Source organism: Typopeltis vanoorti, chromosome 12 (assembly GCF_054136105.1).
Source record: "Typopeltis vanoorti isolate ZY-2024b chromosome 12, IOZ_Tvanoo_1.0, whole genome shotgun sequence".
Taxonomy (NCBI): domain Eukaryota; kingdom Metazoa; phylum Arthropoda; class Arachnida; order Uropygi; family Thelyphonidae; genus Typopeltis; species Typopeltis vanoorti.
In genome coordinates this window covers 107643814-107664840 of record NC_143560.1, presented here as the reverse complement: position 1 = coordinate 107664840, position 21027 = coordinate 107643814, and the positions used below count along the sequence as shown (strand labels likewise).

At 34.2% G+C, this 21027-nt stretch overlaps 1 protein-coding gene across 4 annotated transcripts in view; it reads left to right on the top strand.

Annotated features, from left to right (window-relative positions):
* Positions 1 to 21027, top strand: part of Cc2d2a (Coiled-coil and C2 domain containing 2A) — a 518960-nt gene that overhangs the window by 156445 nt on the left and 341488 nt on the right. For all 4 annotated transcript variants that reach the window (XM_090401677.1, XM_090401676.1, XM_090401674.1 and 1 more), the window contains exon 12: positions 18167 to 18300. In XM_090401677.1, coding sequence (XP_090257803.1) covers positions 18167 to 18300 — 134 coding nt within the window. The remainder of the gene's footprint in view (positions 1 to 18166; positions 18301 to 21027) is intronic.

The window sequence follows — 21027 nt, the reverse complement described above, 5'->3', positions numbered from 1 at the left end:
ATGAGAGTTCAAGTGAACAATGATAGAAAGTTGCATAGATATAAAAATAATTTTAAATAATTATTAATTAAAAAACAAACAAACTTATGAACGATTAAACGTGATCACTTCCCAAAACTTGGATATCGGCATGAAGTCTTATTGGTTCATTTTCGGATAATGATTTTGTAGCGTTTTACATGTTTCAAGGATAAGATGATCAAATGAATGTGCCAGAATGAAGAAGCTTTGTCTAGTTCCAAGGAACTCTGTGCCTAGTGTCAATAGCATGAGAAGAAATTCCAGACTTTTATATTCCACAAATGGGATATAGTCTTGATGTCCTTCAGTTCGAATCAAGGCAGAATGGTCAGTCTGTCCAAAATAGCAAAGATTACATCAGCAGGGTACTTGAGAGACACCTGGCAAGGAAAGAAGTGGTAATGTATACTTTTTAAATAGTAGGAAGGAAGTGTATAGATTGAATTCACAAAGAATCTTTGCTATTTGTTCCGAGGTTCCTTTAAGGTAGAGTATTGAAATTGTTTTTATATCATCTGGTAGTAGGATGATAATTATCAATAATTTGTTCAGTGGTAGTTTTGTTGCATCCATTCATCTAACAAAATGAAATCAGAAGAGCAGATAGTATGGGCTCTGTGTACAAGACTCTTGATAATATTCATTTTCTGTGATGAATGATGGTGGGAGGATGAGTGACTGTATGTGCCAGTAAAGGTTGGCTTCCGATAAACTGAAAATTCAACATAGCATGAAAAGCAAGGCCAGATAACCAACTATCCAAAAAGGGTAGTTGGTTATTGAATTCACTTTTATTAATGAACTTGATACAGGAGTTTCTTTTCTCTATGATCTGAAGTTATTCTAACTCAGAGTGAGACTAGACTGCAAATATATCCTTAACCAAACATACAAGGCTGAGGAATCATAGTGTCAAAGAGTTATTTTTTTAGATGTTCCATGAAATAAATGAATTTATGATATCTTAGAATAAATACACAAGACAATGTTCAAACCAGATTTCAGCTATTGATCTGAGAGTTAGGTTAGAAATATAGCACAATGTGAAAATTTCAGTTATGATGTAACAAGAGAAGAAATAAAAACCCTGTATAGATAACCAAGTGAGCAAGCTTGTTCCTAAGCAGATATCATTAAGAGCCTTTGAAAGTAACGAATACAAAAAAATTAAAAGAAAGAAAAATATGTTTGCATCCAGGTGAAAATTATAGCTGAAAGTGTTTGGTTGAACTAAATTAAAAAAAAAGGAGGGAATTTTAATACAGTTGTGATATGATAAAATAAGTTAAGTAAAGCAAAGAAGATTAGTCATAGGATTTTGTATGTGAGAGGCTAGTTTTTACACTTGAACTAAGAGATTAAAGATTTGAGTTAATTCTTTGAAAATTTTGGAAAGGGGATTAATTTAGTATAGATGACATAGAGGTTAGCTTAAACAAAAACTAAAGCTCAAGGTCATAATTCCCGAATTGAGTCTTCGTCACGTGTCATTCGCATGCACATGGACTGCATGATGTTTTGGCAGAAAAACTCCACTCTAATTGGGCACTAATTTGACTCCAGTAAGGGGGCAAGAAAAGAAATTGAAGGTAGGGGTCATAGTATAAAAGGGTTAGGAACCCCCCCCCCACAAGGCTTCTTTCCTCAGAGTTTTCTTCACGAGTCTTCATATAGGGCTCGTGCGGTTTTCCTGAGTGACGGGTTAGGAGTTTTCTCCGTTCGACACAATAAGGAAACAAAGTGTGCGGGATTTCGATTCCATGTTCCTATTGTAAGAAATTAGGGACGCCGTTTAGTTAAAAAGAAAGAAGATAATGTCAGTGTGTTTCATCATCCAGTGATCATAATGAGAGAAGGAAAAATCTATAAAGAAGTCAGATCCGACATGGTGAGTTTCGCAGCCATAGAATAGATGATCCTATGTATGTTCTTAATTGAAGCATGTAAGGTAAAGATTGTGAAAGCCCATCTTAGTGCCAAAAGAATTTAGGAGTGATAAGTTATAGAAGAGTTCGTCCTAGGAAGGTACAATCGGAAAAAGGCCAGTGTAGAAGACCCAAGTCAAAAGGTACTGTAAAAAACGCGTGTCAATTCGAATCATATGTAACTGTAATCATTGCTCAATTACTGAACAGTTGAAGGGATTAATGAGAATTATACTAAGACTTTAGTACATCTCAGACTAGAATGAGAATGAGCTTGTTACTATACATTAATAAGTATTCATATGCCTAGAGATTTATGCATATACATTGTATTTTATTTAAGAGTTTTAAAGGTCAAAAGTGTGTATTAGCTCAGCGAAAGGATAAATTTAATCCATATTGTCTTAGTAAGAAAATTAGAGTAACTGAATATATATGTCCTAGAAAATACAGAATTATAGTGTGATCTGATCAGTAAGCGGTTAGACAAAAAAGGTCAACTAGTTCTAGAATTATACATGTTTGTATGTATAAAATCTGTTATGGCGATATGATCACAATTCTTATATAGGATCTTAACCTATTACTTGTGTTTAACTAGTGTTAATTTGTATTGTATATTCTTAGTATTGAATTGAGTTTTATTTGATAAAGAATGAATTGTATCATGTTTAAGAGTTCAATAAACTTTGGTTCCTTGAAAATACAGTTGTCTGAGATTGCTGCTCAATGCACGACTGGTAACAACGTACGAACCTAATCACGTGGGGGGGAAATTTTGTTAAGTTACGAGATAAAGGTCACTACTGCATATTAGTTTCACACTCAGACATATTTTGGTAATTGCTCCTTGTGTTTGAATTTTATATCTTAAACTAAATGTCCTGAAAGGCGCAGTATAAAATAAATATTTAGGGACACTAAGGGGAGAAGAAGCTTGAATATATGTATTTGGGTGATATCTCGTATATAGATAAGATTTGGATAAAGACAAGTTGAGTTTCACATGTAAGGATAGTTAAAAGCCTAATAATCGTAAATTAGGACACAACAATTAAATCCTGTCGACTGAGTCATTTATGTTGTGTCCCAATTTACGATTATTAGGCTTTCAACTAACTCTCTTAAATAAAATACAATGTCATGCATAAATCTCTAGGCACATGAATACTTATTAATGTATAGTAACAAGCTCATTATCATTCTAGTCTGACATATGCTAAAGTCTTAGTATAATTCTCATTAATCCCTTCAACTGTTCAGTAATTGAGCAATGATTACAGTTACATATGATTCGAATTGACACGAGTTTTTTACAGTACCTTTTGACTTGGGTCTTCTACACTGGCCTTTTTCCGATTGTACCTTCCTAGGATGAACTCTTCTATAACTTATCACTCCTAAGTTCTTTTGGCACTAAGATGGGCTTTCACAATCTTTACCTTACATGCTTCAATTAAGGACATACATAGGATCATCTATTCTATGGCTGTGAAACTCACCATGTGGGCTCTGAGTTCATTATAGATTTTTCCTTCTCTCATTACGATCACTGGATGATGAAACACACTGACATTATCTTCTTTCTTTTTAACTAAACGGCGTCCCTAATTTCTTAGAATAGGAACATGGAATCGAAATCCCGCACACTTTGTTTCCTTATTGTGTCGAACGGAGAAAACTGCGCAAGACCTATATAAAGACTCGTGAAGAAAACTCTGAGGAAAGAAGCCTTGTGGGGGGGGGGGTTCCTAACCCTTTTATACTATGACCCCTACCGATGCCTTCTTCAATTTCTTTTCTTACCCCCTTACTGGAGTCGATTTCACTGCCCAATTAGAGTGGTGTTTTTCTCCCAAAACATCACGTGGTCCGTGTGCACGCAACTGACACGTGACGAAGACTCAATTCGGGAATTATGACCTTGAGCTTTAGTTTTTGTTTAAGCTAACCTCTATGTCATCTATACTAAATTAATCCCCTTTCCAAAATTTTCAAAGAATTAACTCAAATCTTTAATCTCTTAGTTCAAGTGTAAAAACTAGCCTCTCACATACAAAATCCTATAACTAATCTTCTTTGCTTTACTTAACCTTATTTTATCATATCACAACTGTATTAAAATTCCCTCCTTTTTTTTTTAATTTAGTTCAACCAAACACTTTCAGCTATAATTTTCACCTGGATGCAAACATATTTTTCTTTCTTTTAATTTTTTTGTATTCGTTACTTTCAAAGGCTCTTAACGATATCTGCTTAGGAACAAGCTTGCTTACTTGGTTATCTATACAGGGTTTTTATTTCTTCTCTTGTTACATCATGATAACTGAAATTTTCACATTCTTAAGTTATCAGGGTGTAACAGTAGTAGTACTATGCCTCCTCCTCCTTCTCTCCTATCTCTTCTGTCTCCTAAAAATAGTATACCCATTACACTCAATCCCAGTTACCATATCTGATTCTGATAGCCAAGTTTCACTAATGCCAACTGTCTTAGGCCACATCATATAAAAAACAAACTCAACCCCTTTTGTTTCTGATTTTGCTGGCATTTGTGTATAGACATAATAAATTACCACCTAGCCTATTTCTTTTAATTAGATATGCAATCTATTTGTTGAACTTTCTCTTTTCCCTCCCCAGACATACTTAAAAGGTCCAAACTCAAAGCATACTTTTTCATCCTTTCACCACATCCATAACCACGTTCGATAGCATTCATATCTTTATCACGTTTGCATACCATAGCTGAACTTTCACACACGTTTTTCCCATTCCTCTCTTGATGATTTAGTTTCCCTGGCTGTTTCTCTGCCTTAGGTCTCATATGAAGAAGTATTTTTCCAGGCTCCTGATGCCAAATGAATTCAAGTGCAGGCCATCCCTCTTATACAAGTCCTTTCTGCTATCAAACTCATTCCACACATCTGAAAACTCGCATGTGTTTCTTCTACATACCCTATGTGTGAAATTATTTGCTATCATCGCCTTCGTTCTTAACTCGGTACTATCATTTCTGGATAGCAAACCTACAATTTTTCTCTCTCACATTTCTTTCTCGCTTCTTCCAACAGACCTTTCATATATTCTCTCATACTATATTTGTTGCTGCATAAATTAGTTCCTACCAGAACTACCATCTCTTTTACTTTTCTTTTCTGTTTCTCAATTACATTTGTCATATCTTTAATTTTCACTCTAGAAAACTAGATTGATGACTCCCTTGGCAAGCACAAATTTTAAGATTGCATCACTATACCATATCACTTCTCTTTTTTTTTCTTTGGTTTTAATTCATTGAACCTTGTTATTATTAATAACAACAGTTGAAATTGATTTTTAAGAATAGAATATAAGTATCAGTATTATTATGATTACCAAGTTCAATGTTTTCTTGTTCTGATCCTTTTTCTTATCCTGTGTAAGTTTAGTGAAACGTTTTTTCACTTTTTCTAATTCTCTGGTCGATTTTCTAATAATTTCTTTCAATTGAGATATTTCTAATGTCAGCTTATCCTCAGATAAATTATCATTATCACAGCAGCAGCATTTTTGTTCATCAGGGCAGAAACTCTCCTCAGCAGTAACAACTTGAGCTTTAGACACTGCCCTGTTGTGACGAGTTTTTGGTGCCATTCTTCGTCGTCATCATCTGAACAATTCAGGTATAGGCTTTTTATGTCCTGTTCCTGCTCTGCAGATGAAGTTGATCTTTTCACTTTAATCTTGGACGTCCGCGGTCTCTTCTCCTGTAAGTTTATATTTACATGCTAATTTGGGGATACTATTGTTATTCATCCTTTCTATGTGTTGTAGCCAATTCTTAAGAATGGCACCAGCAAAATTGGTGCCATTCTTAAGAGTAGTGAAAACTAATAATATTTCTGCAATTATGTTAAAAAATGCTGTAGTACAATAATTACACTAAAAACTATAATAATATACTAAAAATACACCATCAATTCTAAGAAAACACTTAATAAATCAATAAAAAGCTGGGCTGGTTGGCCAAGTGGGTAGCATATCTGCTCTCCATCCAAAAGGCTGCGGGTTTGAATCCTGCTATGGGCATGGATGTTTGTGATTGTCTGTGAAAATACCAGTGGTGGTCAGCAGTAGATGCCATTGGTGTAGTTGCTGTCAGATGGTGATTCAGTGGTGGAGACAGAGTTGTAGAGCAGGAGTCCTCCCTCAGTGAGTCCCTGGACTCCCTGGAGATGTCAAATAATAATAATAAAATCACAGATCTTTCAAGGAGCTTTCTAACAGCATGTCTTTTTACCAGATAGCCACCGAAAGTAATACTAAGAAAATTTGTTGAAATAAAAACTGGTGAAAAACAAGAGCTGGATTTAGGCCATATAGAGACTATGTGTCAAGACCAGATTCTTACCTTTAATCAGATAGATACCAAGAAATCATGGGAATATAATAAGGGTCCTTATTTGAGTTTTGCTTATTTTAAAAAAAAAAGCATTTGATAAGGTATTGAGGAAAAATTGTTCAAAATACTAAAAATTTTGTAGGGGCCTAACACAGTGTGGATTTACACTTTACAGATGACTTTCAAATTTGCAGTTAGAATTGAACTGCAAATTTGAAACTCTGGTCCCCTGGATTTTTGGGGATGAGGAAGCAGTGGAGAGGATTCAGTCAGAGGTCAGTAACCTGTTGATTGTTCCCTATGAGGATAGATTGAATGTGTGTGTGGATTGCAGAAGTTGTTTGATAGGAGAAAAAGAGAGGATTATGATAGAAACATTTAAGTTGCTTAGAGAGTTTTATTGGATAGATGCAGGGGAAATGTTTTAGCATGTGCCTAGAGGGACCAGAACAAAGGGTCAGTCCTGGAAGTTGAATAAAGGTGTGGTTAGTAGGGGTGTGAGGACTAGATTTTTTGCTTGGAGAGTTGTGAATGAGTGGAATGTGTTGCCAGAGTCTGTTGTGAGTGCTTTTGTCTGTTAATGGGTTCAAGGAGAGGTATGATAGATTGTGTAGATAGATTGGGTCTCCTGCAATGAGTCTTCAGACTCCATGGAGGTGCCCATATTATATTGATAATATTATTATTATTGCACCCTCCATGGAATCGGCAGACTCATTGTGAGAGATACATTCAACTGACATCATAATTATTATATAGAATCTTAAAATCCTTAACACTCCTTGCATTAACAACACATTTTGGTAATGCGTTCCATTCACTGACAATTCTCCATGTAAAAAATCTATTCCTCACACCCCCTCTTCACCACACTTTTACATAATTTCCAGGGATGACCTCTGGTTCTTCCACTCTCAACTTCTACTCTTTTTATAATCCCCCTCTGGATTAATCTTATAAAATCCTCTCACTAACTTAAATCTCTCTATCATATTGTCGTGACGACTTTTTTCTGTCGTGTTCTAATTTACCAACTAGTCTTAAATCACTTTTATAAATAAAATAACTAATTACGAAATGATCACCGATCCAAAAATAGGGAAATTTATATTTATACTGCGCCACCCTATCTTAGATTAGTCTATATAAATAGTAAGATCAATCTTTAATTAGCTAGCAGTCTTCTCATTTACTCTGGCCGAATTAACTATTGTTCTATTTGGGGCACCCGCTAGATTCGAATTTTTTATGAACGGTGCAATAATGAGGAATTCAGGCAAACACAATATTTAGATTAACAAAATAAAACATTTAATATATGATATATAACAAGTACAATAATTCTACTTTTAAATGAAACAATACAATAAACTCAATACAACTCGCTAAGTCTCTCATTCCAGTTCGATGTTCTAAATTCTCAAAAAACAATTTGCAACTTCAAAAACACATATTTTCTTAACTCAGATTAAAATAACAAACTTCACAATCAGTCAGTCTCTACAAATCTGTCAGTTCAATGCTTAAGTTCACAGCAGGCACTAATCTAGGTAGACAATATTCCAAGTAAGCTTATTCCGGACTTTGAGCATCGGAGATCTATTACAGTTAATGCTAGAATAGACAAACATATACAACTACTCTTACCAGATAAAATCTTCAATACATCAAGTTATTGCGAGTACACTTATGAATTAACTTATTTACATTAGCGGAACACACATATTAAAATTCTTCTACGCTTTAACTGAACTTTTGTTAACTGCGCTTCACTATTCTAAAAAAACAGCAATTTTGTTTATCTCATTACTGCATTAACTTTTCTTCACAACGACAGCTGATTTCACTTATAACAAACTTTATGATTCACTACGCTTTGGCCTTCTAACACTATTCTCATGAATATCTGCCCTAAAGAATTTATAATCTTCTTTTACTTCTTTGCTTGTATGCTACCTTCCTACTGGTTCCGCAAAGCTCACTCTCCCCTCTCTCTTACTAATAAAACTTCAATTATCTTCCTTTTTACTCTTCCCCCCCCCCCCCCTCGTTCGAATGCCACGTTCTCTTCGACCCCGTGGTTGTTTACTCATGCGTCTCCATGACAACAAACTAAACGCAAACATTTCGCTAATGTAATACAACGCTCTACTACTACATGAATGATTACATAACGTTAAATAATTTCACAAATAAGAATAAACAGAATATTTGAACTACTTAATCAGCTCTCTTTCATTACGTATACAATTATTTATAATACACTTTTCGTTACTTTACATATATATTTAGTTATCATAAATTTATACACATATTATTATTTAATAAATTAATAGTAGGTTAGGTTTTCAGTAAATATTTAATTAGTAATTCTTAATTAAGGAATAATAAACAATTTTATATAAACCATGATTAATATTTAAATAGGCAATGTTAAATGTGAATGAAAAATAATAAATTACATAACATAGCTTCATTCACAATTTAACATAGGCTCACCCTTTCTTTGAAAAATTTTTATTATAAGAAAAATTTTTCTTCTGACACTAGGCTCCTTTAAAAAAAAACTGGATTACATATTTCCTTTTCGATTTTTCAAGTAATAGCCAGTTTTACTGAAACTTGGTTCTTTATTATGTTTTGTGCCTTTATTCTCTTTCACTTTATCATCAATTCTCTTATTACTATTATTATCACTTTCTGCATGTCTTTCAAGTTTGTAGTATAGGATTCTCTTCCTTGAATTAAAATTCACATTTTCCATTATTAGAATTAAGTTTTTGTTGTCTCACATCTTGGTGGTTTGTTCTACAATATAGATTAGACATCTTACCAAAATTGACTTCAACCGTTAGTTTGCTATTAGTGGTAACTTCTGATTTGGGCTTTGTCATTACAACTTTTTGTTCATCAGTAAGAAGAGGAGTATCAGATTGAATGTGTACATGAGAGTTATCACCACTATCTCTATTAGATGATTGATTCACAGCTGATTTTTCTTCAGTGGATGGTCCTGATTCAAGTGGCAATCTAAACTGTCTTGTTTGATACTTAGTCTTATCACAATCATGAATTTCATTTCTTCTGATATATCTGCTTTTGTTCATCAGGGTTATTTCTTTCTTAGAAAAGTCACAAGAAAATTGATATCTTGCTAGGAAGTTTGTTCCCAAGATAATGTGAGAATCTAGATTGGAAGTAGTGGGGACAACAAGTAGGTCTTGCCACACATACAGTCCAAATTCTGGCAGGTATATTCTAGCTCGAACCTTTTCATATGCCATAAAGTTTGAGTCTGAGAGAGAAGTAATCCTTACAGGTTGTCTTAGCTTGGCAGTGCTCTTCCACAGTTTGTTTTTTAATGTTAGGAAATAATCCATCCTGATGGTAGAGGCATTGCATCCTGTATCTAGTAAGATGTCACATTTAGAGCCAAGGATATCACCTCTAATTCTCATCATTCTCTCATTAGATGTTTGATAATTCTGAATTCTTTTATTTCTCCTGTGGGGTTTGTATCCAAATTTTGAATTCCAATTGTTGTTATAGTAGTTTTCCTTGTTATGGAAACAGTTCCTGGCATAATGTCCAACTTTGTTGCAATTATAACACCTAAGAGGATTTCTTTGTTTTTTCTCTGTCTTGGATTGAGGGATAGCAGACATTTGTTGTCTAACATCATTTAATCCTCGGATTACCTCATCTAGGCTACTTAAAATTGGTTGACTTTGTTTTTCAACCTCATGCTTGATCATCTCATCAATTTTATTTGTAGTGGGGTTTTGATTTTCTTGAGAACTCAAAGTAATAGCTGATAACTGTCTCACAACTTCATTAAGACTATCCATTATTGGCTGATTTAACTTATTCACCTCCTGGTGAATTAGGGATTTCACTTCTGTCATCAGTTTCATGTCCAATTGCTCTTTACTTTCTGCCACGTAGTTTATACTACTTGAATTTTCTCCAATATTCTTTGCTTTTTCCTTTTCAACCTTACTTCTCTTTTCTATTTCTGATTGGTTGAATGAACTATCAGTCTTATTCACAATATTCACAAGACTTGCATTGTTTGAGGGATAAAGGTCTCCTAGTATTTGTTCTTTTTCCTTAACACTTTTGAGACACTCTTCTAAAGTAGAAATTTTCTTCTTGTAGGCTGTTTCTCTTAATTCTTGCCTAACACCTTGTCTAAATTGTTGGAACACAGCCCAATCTAAGTGAGGTTTATCTTCACAAGTAACATTCAAACTGTTGGCCAATGTTAATAAACGATTGTGAAAATCAGTAACAGTCTCTTTATCCTTTTGAGTAATTTTCTGCAATTTCCATAAGTTAGGACCTACACTTCTAAGTTTACAAAATTGAGACAATAAAGTGTCTTTAAATTTAGAATACTCAAAAGTTTCTCGAAGTATTGGAGAAGAATGCAAAAATGTTTTTGCTTTACCTACTAATTTGCTTCTAATCAAAACTAGCAATTGAAAATCAGTCCAACCTGCAATTTCTCTAAGTTTTTCAACATAGGTAAAGAAAAATAGTACATCATCTGATTCTTCACCTGAAAATTGGGGAAAAACCTGTTGCGGGTTTACCGTACGAAAGAATTCACTATCATTCATTCCAGAGCTTGATGTAATAGCCATAATGACTAATAAATTACTAATTCAAATAATACAATCTTTCTATTTTAATATAAACTTTTATCTTTGCCTGACTCCAGATTATAACCAGTTCACTGTGATTTAATTATTTCACTTTCTAAAATTACAGGGAGTATTTCTATGATTGCTATCATCAAAGTTAAGTTCAATTTCTTAACTTACAGTTGTTAAATTTAATTTCTAACGTTTAAATCACATCCTGCCGACTGCGCCATTTGTCGTGACGACTTTTTTCTGTCGTGTTCTAATTTACCAACTAGTCTTAAATCACTTTTATAAATAAAATAACTAATTACGAAATGATCACCGATCCAAAAATAGGGAAATTTATATTTATACTGCGCCACCCTATCTTAGATTAGTCTATATAAATAGTAAGATCAATCTTTAATTAGCTAGCAGTCTTCTCATTTACTCTGGCCGAATTAACTATTGTTCTATTTGGGGCACCCGCTAGATTCGAATTTTTTATGAACGGTGCAATAATGAGGAATTCAGGCAAACACAATATTTAGATTAACAAAATAAAACATTTAATATATGATATATAACAAGTACAATAATTCTACTTTTAAATGAAACAATACAATAAACTCAATACAACTCGCTAAGTCTCTCATTCCAGTTCGATGTTCTAAATTCTCAAAAAACAATTTGCAACTTCAAAAACACATATTTTCTTAACTCAGATTAAAATAACAAACTTCACAATCAGTCAGTCTCTACAAATCTGTCAGTTCAATGCTTAAGTTCACAGCAGGCACTAATCTAGGTAGACAATATTCCAAGTAAGCTTATTCCGGACTTTGAGCATCGGAGATCTATTACAGTTAATGCTAGAATAGACAAACATATACAACTACTCTTACCAGATAAAATCTTCAATACATCAAGTTATTGCGAGTACACTTATGAATTAACTTATTTACATTAGCGGAACACACATATTAAAATTCTTCTACGCTTTAACTGAACTTTTGTTAACTGCGCTTCACTATTCTAAAAAAAACAGCAATTTTGTTTATCTCATTACTGCATTAACTTTTCTTCACAACGACAGCTGATTTCACTTATAACAAACTTTATGATTCACTACGCTTTGGCCTTCTAACACTATTCTCATGAATATCTGCCCTAAAGAATTTATAATCTTCTTTTACTTCTTTGCTTGTATGCTACCTTCCTACTGGTTCCGCAAAGCTCACTCTCCCCTCTCTCTTACTAATAAAACTTCAATTATCTTCCTTTTTACTCTTCCCCCCCCCTCGTTCGAATGCCACGTTCTCTTCGACCCCGTGGTTGTTTACTCATGCGTCTCCATGACAACAAACTAAACGCAAACATTTCGCTAATGTAATACAACGCTCTACTACTACATGAATGATTACATAACGTTAAATAATTTCACAAATAAGAATAAACAGAATATTTGAACTACTTAATCAGCGCTCTTTCATTACGTATACGATTATTTATAATACACTTTTCGTTATTTTACATATATATTTAGTTATCATAAATTTATACACATATTATTATTTAATAAATTAATAGTAGGTTAGGTTTTCAGTAAATATTTAATTAGTAATTCTTAATTAAGGAATAATAAACAATTTTATATAAACCATGATTAATATTTAAGTAGGCAATGTTAAATGTGAATGAAAAATAATAAATTACATAACATAGCTTCATTCACAATTTAACAATATCACCTGTTTTACTCCTATCCACGAAATTCTGTAATCTGCATCTCTCCAACCTCTCTCTCCATAGCCAGCATTCCAAAGTCCCGACATTGTCTTAGTCACTCATCTCTGGATCCCCTCCAATGTCTCCACACTCCACATTACATGAAAACCAGATTTGAGCACGATAGTCCAAGTGTTGTGTGACCAGTGCTTTATACAGTGGCACAACCACTTCCTTATCCCTACTTGTTAGTATGCTTCTTATCATAGCAACACTATAATGTTCAGTCTTTGCACTAGCAGTATGCCCTCTAAACTTCAGCCTACTATCAACAATCACTACCAAATCTCTAATCTCATCCGTTTTCTGCAGTACGGTACCATCGACATAGTACACAGCCTTATATTTCTGCACTCCAAAATACTTATTGATATAAAGCTACAACCTCTCTCCTTTGTCTAAGTAAAAAGTTTATTCAAATCTTCCTGAAGGGAATTAACATCTACAGTGCTACTTGTAATTCTTTCCAACTTTGCATCATCGACAAACAACTGAAGATCTCCAGTCAGTCCACATGATATATCGTTTACAAAGAGCCAATCTTCAATCCATCTAACCAATATACTATCTATTCCCATCCTCTTCAGCTTGTACACCAACTTTTGATAGATTATCAACCGTTTGATAATCTATCAAATGCTTTTGCACAGACCAAGAATATTACTGTATATGATTCTCTCTTATCTAACACACTTGTTATCTTATCATAAAATGTAAGTAAATTGTTAAACAGGATTTGTAAAAGGACCTGCCTTTTACAAATCCATGCTGACCATCATAAAGAATGCTACGTCCATCCCCAATCCTGTATTCTATTCCTCACCAGTCTCTCCAACACCTTGACCACAGCCACAGTTATACAGACTGGTCTATAGTTGGAGACTTCTGTCCTAGAACCATGCTTATGGAGTAGTACTATTTTGCCTTCTTTCCACTCCTTAGGAATCCTACTCACTGCAAGACTTTCATAAAATAACCAGGTCAAGGGCATATCCAACTGTGAAGCACATTTCTTAAGAATACATGGCGATATGTCATCCATTCCAACAACCTTATTAACATCTAATCCAACATCTGATAGATATATACACCTTTGATTCTTTGACTTCTAATTCTCCTAATACATGTACTTGCCTCTCTTCTATATATATTGCACAGCATCACTTACCCCAATATCACATACTAATTAAATGATGATTCAATAATTCCACTATATCCTTTGCAGCTGTTATTGTGCTGCAGTGACTATCCACCAGTGTTAGCCTACCAGAATTATTCTCTTTCTTGTTTGCCATATAGCAAAAAAATTCCCTTCAGTTAACCATGGCCTGACCAGCCCATCCTCTCATACTGCACCTTTTCTTTCTTTACCATGCTCGTTACCTTTCTAGCCTGCACTTTATACTCTTCATGGATCCGATCACCACCCACTGTTTTGTATCTCCTCCATAACATTTTCTTTTCAGCACAGCTTGCTTGATTTCACTCTTCATTCATTTCACTCCTACTCTATTTACTCGCTTAACCCTTGGTATGCAGTTATACATTGCTTTTGTCAGATACTGCTTTGAGGTTCCATGCATTGTCAACATCTTTTATACTCAGCTCATCTACCCAACCTACTGATGTTGACAATGCATGGAACCTCACAATATAGCTTCCTATAATCACCTTCTTTATACTTCCACATATATCCATTTTTGGCAGTAATTTTTCTAGTTTCATCACTTCCCAAACAAGTACCTCATGATCACTCTCTCCAACTGCTGGCAGTATCAACACCTCATTAACAACTACATCTTGTGAAGTTATCACCAAACCCAAAGCATTAAAGTCTCTAGTTGCCTCAATCACATGCTGCTTAAGATACTTATCTTTCAGAAATTCCACAAACTCACTCTCCTTTTTCCTCTATCTCCTCCTTCTATTCTACATTCCTGTAATTAAAGTCTCCCATCAGGATCACCTTCTTTTTACATGCCTAACTAATTTTCCTAAATATTTCACAATCAGTATTCTCTGCATTCACTGGTCTATAAAAGCATCCTATCAGATATACTTACCTGTTTATTTCACTTCACACCACATCTTCAAATCTGTGCATGCACTACCAATTTCTACACTTTACCCACATTAATATAATAGTAGTAATGTTATTATCATTAGCTGAGCATCTTCATGGAATCCTGAGACTAACTATGAGGGGCATATGTTAACCATTACTTACACAATGCCTATCATACCTCTCCTTGAGCTCTTTCCCTGATACTGCACTCACATCACCTATTGTCAACCCATTCTACTTATTCACCACTCTCCATAGAATCTTAAGACTCACTTAAGAAGCACATACTGTCCATTATTCATATGAAAATAATATCATACCTTCCCTTAAAATCATTTCACAGATAATGCATTTGCAACCACTTATAGCAACCCACTCTCTGAGCGAAAAAAAAAACTGGTACTTGCATCTTTACTAACCACATTTTTCATAATCTTCTAGGGATGATCCTTGGGTTCTTTTCCTGCTAACAATGCATTGAAACATTTCCTCTGTATATATTCTATAAAACTCTTATCAACTTATGTTTCTGTTTTGTTAAAGATACCAAGCAATTTTATAAGCTAGGTTTTAATCCTTTTTTCCCAAGTGAAGCAAACAGACAAATAAATCAAGTTTGCACCTGAACATAGTTCAAATCTGAGGCAACTCGTAGTAAAGGTGGAGTAAACTCCAATCACTTTCCTTAGTATTTCCCCCTAATGCAAAGCACATCCCCTTGCGGAGATATATGATGCTATGCATTAAAGGCAAAGGCCACTACCCAGACCGGTTTCGACCTTTATTGAGGTTTCGTCAGTGGGAGTCAGGAGCACCTTGTGGCAACTTGTTTAGGTAAAATCTATAAGCTCTGCATCACTTCAACCTTGGCATTTATGGGTCTGGCTCCTACTGACGAGACCTCAATGAAGGTTGAAACCGGTCTGGGTAGTGGCCCTTGCCTTTAATGCATAGCATCATACATCTTAGCAAGGGGATGTGCTTTGCATTAGGGGGAAATACTAAGGAAAGTGATCGGAGCTTACTCCACCTTTACTATGCGTTGCCTCAGACTTGAACTACGTTCAGGCGCAAACTTGACTTATTTGTCTGTTTGCTTCACTTGGGAAAAAAGGATTAAAACCTAGCTTATAAAATTGCTTGGTATCTTTAACATAGTATATCCAAGTTAAAAAAACTTTCTACAACTTATGTTTCTATTTTACCTATTTCTCTCTCTTCTGCCATGTCGACTAATTTTGGTAATTCATGTAATTTCATTCTGTCTTTATAGGAGCATTTCACAGACCTAACACAGTGGTTTTACCCAGTGACAGGTGAAAACGCACCACCAAGTAGAGCCTCACTACTCCTCAGGATGTAAGCAAAACTAATAACAACATTAATAAATGTCATCAGGGGGAGCCAGACGCAGAAAAGATTTTATTGAGGTGAAAAAGTAAAGGGTTGCTCATCATAGGCCTAGAGTAGTTAGTATAGTAGTGCAAGAGCGTCTGATAATATTAGGAGAAAGAAAAGACAGATAGATAGCATGAGAGATAGAGAAAAGGCCTCAGCTCTTTTATATCATCATATAGCCAAAGGCTATCAGTTTTCCTTTTTCACCAATCTCATATAGATGAACATCCAAAACCAATGAGAACTACAGCACAAAAATGACTGATACCCAGGTGGTTAGCCCCATCTGGGTTAACTGCCTTGAGTTGGCCTTCTCTGCCTGGGATTGCTGTTCAGTCATCCCTACAATTGACCATGAGACCACATTGAACTAAGAGGATGGAGCCATTTAAAAAACCTCTCATAGTAAAAATAGACAGAATTTTATCTCCCCCTGGTGAATATTGCATAATGTGGGTGGTCTACACCACTTAGCCAAAAATTTGATATCTCCTAGAATGCTTCTTTCTAAGTACAAAAATCGTCCAACTGAACAATAAAATTTCCACAGTGTAATATTATAAAGCATTTGGATGTCATATTGCTGGTTTTCAAATCCATGTTTCTTTCTAACCTTCCATAAATGGTATTTTATTTCATAAACTATAAAGATCAAAATTCTCTTCTCATTGCTAACAGGTGGTGGTGGGTATTGCAAAAAAATAACCTGTTCTGTTGTAAGCAGTAGAATGCCCAACACATTACATAATCTATTCCAAATATGCAGGGCAAGAGGACAGCTGTAGAATGTATGTTCTACTGTTTCTGATTGTTAATAGATGTCATGTCACAGATTAGATCTCCAATGTTAAAGTACCTCCATTTGATGGTATTGACTGGAAGGCGGCCATAAGCAATTCTCCAAGCAAGATCCCTCCTGTTAGGGTATCCTTGGAACTTCAACAAGTTATGAAACAAAGTATTGTTGTCAGTGTCTAACTGTGGAACTTTGTGGTGAAAGAGATTAAAGATTTTTTTATAGTAAATTTTACTTTCTTTTTAATGGAAAGAATATCAATTTTAGAGTGTTTCAGCAGTCTTAGAGTTAAACACAGAGTTGACAGTGTTTAACTCTGTGTTTTATTGAGAGGAACAATCTCAGCTTTTGGACCTTCATAAACATTAACTCCAAACAGGGGAAGATGAAAATCCAGGTAGTACAGGAGAAGGTTTGCACATGTGTGATTAGTCTGCAATATTTTATGAATTTTTGAAGCTGTATTGCTTAAATAGCAGAATTTTAAGATTGGAAGTCCAAATCCTCAATTTTTCATTGATAGTTGAAGAAATTTATTATGTATAACTGAGCAGGAAATATTATGGTTTTGAGTACTGTGGCTTTAGAGGAAAAGGAGAGTGGCCCTATTTTCTAGTCTTCTAACATTTCAAAGTTCTTGTATATAAGTTCTTGGACTGATAATATTGGGTAAGTGGAGAAGGGAATTCCAAGTATAGTGAGCGGTTCTTTCTTTCTTAGGAGTTAGTCCAAAAGGAATGCCTCCAAGATTCCACTTTCCAAAAACTTTTAATTTTGTCTTATATTTAATATAAGATTTAATTTATATTTAATATAAATAGTCAATCCACTGCTTTTGTTGAATTTTTCTAAACTACCACTAAATATCTATATATATGGAATCATTGCTCTTCAAAGTTTAAACTACATTGGTCTCATTAATGGAAACCAGATCCAAGAAGATACTAAAGTTAAATCTATGCAGAATTCACATATTTTTCATTTATAAAGTAGAAAAAAAGATTTATTACTTTATTATTAAATACTCTATATGAGAGGTAATTGAAGAAAGTTTACCCACATGGTTATAGTATATATTATACTTGACAAGAAATTATATTTTTGAAATTAAAAAAAAAAAAAAATGCTATTTCATTATTATATATTTAAAATGAATTCCAGTTCCATTTGAAATGAAGATAACTCAAGGTTCTGAGCCACGTAATTTAGAAGAAGAAGGATTGTATGTTGGGAAGAAACCTAATGTTATTCCAAAGAATTTGAATAAAATGGAACAGAGACTTTTAAAGAATCAGGTATACCATTTGGATACACTGTTTTTTTTTTTTTTTTTTTTTTGCAGTCTATTTTGTATATCAGAAATGTTTAAAAAATTATTATTAATTACATAAATCTAAATACCACTGTGTAGCGAATTTTGTCTTATTTTGAATCTTACAAAATATAAGATTTCTAGAAATTATATAAATATAATTTCTAGAAATCTGTACTTTCTCTCATTTCCTCTTCACTCTCTCCACAAATGCATTTTGCTACATATATGTTGCACTCCTGATGTCTAGCCATTTTCAAAGTCTATATCATTAACAGCATCTGTTAATGATGTAGACTGGTTAGACCGTGTGCATACCGCCATTGTGTTTCGGTCAAAGCAAGATTCAAAAATTCAATTAAAAAAAGTCAAATAACAAATCCACAAAGTCATCAATCATGCAGGTACATTAAACTGTCAAAAATAAACAATACTATACTAAAATGAAAGCAATATTGCCAATTATCACAAAAAAAATTGCACTTATATTTTCAAAGCCTTTTACCAACAACGACTATGTAGTGGTCCTCTAATGGCCAAAAAAAAAAAAAAAATTATGACAACAGACACCAATTGTAATGACAATATATCATTACAACTGGTGACATATTTGGGAATAAGTTATGAATATGAACATAAATTATAAAAATAAATAGTATAGTAATAATTTATTTTAACAAAATAATTAAGTTTATAATTCCTATATTTGCACATATTTTTATCTTAGCTTAACAAACTTAATAGCTATAGTTATGCATTTGAATGGATATGAAGAAAAGGAAATTGACCCACAAATAAATTTGTATCTATTAATTGTTAAAAAATACTTTTAGCCAAGGCAGACTTAATGGCAGGTCTATTCATTTGTAGGTATTTAAATAAGGATTATTATTATTATTTGTCTTCTTTGATTTAGTGTTCTTTAGGAGTTTGTTTTAAAAAAATTAAGAACACTGTGCTGAGTGAAGGAAAACAGGTTACTTTGTTGAGTCTAAACTCTTGTTTTTTTTCCTCCTGTGGAACTCACACACATAGCAACACTGGATAGATAGATTATAGACAGGGAAGCATTATACCGAGTGTTACTCAAATCTATGGTATTATCTATTCATATGCAGATCTATTAAGTAATACAACTCTCCTTCTGTTTTTTTTTCTTTTGATTGGAGTAGATAGTTCGATGAGACAAAAATAGATATTTTCCTTGAGCTTTATTCAGTAATTTTATGCACTTATTTCTCAACATGATCACTTTGATGATAACTAATAATTAAGGAATTGACAGCGTACACTAGAAATATAAATTAAAACAACTTTAATAAATACTTTCGATATTTCGGCAACGTCACGTTGCCATCTTCTTGGGAACTTAGAATAAAGAACAGGTGCACACAAGTACTACATAACAGCAAATGAGAAACGAAGCGAGGAAGCTACCGTTTTCCAAAAGTCCTGATGGTGCCCCCTGGTGGGCTATATTGGTAGTTATTGGCCTTTAGGCTGAAGTTCTTCTGATATATGTTTCCGAAATTTGGGGCAGTCTTATGCATCCAAATTTGTTGAGGTTTGGCATGTTCCTAAGGGCTGAGGAACATGCCAAAAAGGAACATGAAAGGCTGATTCCATGAATAGTCTTTCATATTTGAACTTGCTGTGGTGTATTACTGTGGCTTTCTTCCACCTTATTCTGTGGGTGGTATTCAGAGCATGGTCTGCAAGCCCAGAGTGGCTGTACTGGTGAAATCGGATGTAGTCCTTGTGTTCTGAGATTCTGATATTTGCTGTCCTGCCTGTTTGGCCAAAGTAGGACAATTTACAGCTGCAAGGGACCTGGTATACACCAGGTAGGTCTGGGGGAAGTGGTTGGTCTTTAGTGGAGCAGATAAGGGATGCCAATTTTTTATATGGTCTGTAACAGGCGGTTTTAAGCTTTTAGTTTGGCTAAGTATTTAGCCAAAGTGCTCTCACACTATACTGGCAATACACCATCACAGCTCATCAATAAACAACTCAGCCCACTTCAAAGCTGCAATAATGGGAAGGACGCTGACCTGCAGATATAAAAGAGTTATCATTCTGTTGTATAAGACCATGATAAAAAAAGGCCTAAGTTTGATTCTTGTCATGATGAGAGGAATCTTTGTATGGTTTTTTTTCAGTTGAAGGTGAATTAGCCAATCTCATATGGAGGTAGCAGGGTTTTTTCCTTGAAAACTTTGATTTTTTATCCTACATACAGACAAATCAGCCTTGAGAACACATGTAATTTATAGACAAAAAATTACTAGTGGTGGTGATGGGCAGTAGATGGCATTGGTGTAGGTGATGATGGTAGTGGTGGTTTGCTGTAGTTGGTAGATTAAGTGGTGAAGACAGAGAGTTATAGCGCAGGTGTCCTCCCTTGATGAGTCTTTGAACTCCTTAGAGGTGTCACATGATAATAATAATAATAATTTCTCATCCACTTATTCCTTTTGTGATCCAGTCTTGTGATACTAAGCATACTTATTTTCATACTAAATTGTGTTGTTCTTAATTTTTGAATTTCCTTTGCATTTAGTGTTCATGTTTCATAGCCATATGTGAATATAGGAAGAATACATTGATTAAACTTTCTTTGTAGGCATAATTGTAATTGGCTTTTAAATATTGACTGATTTTTCAAATGCTTTCCACTAAAGCATTGCCTGTCTTTTAATTTTGTCCATGA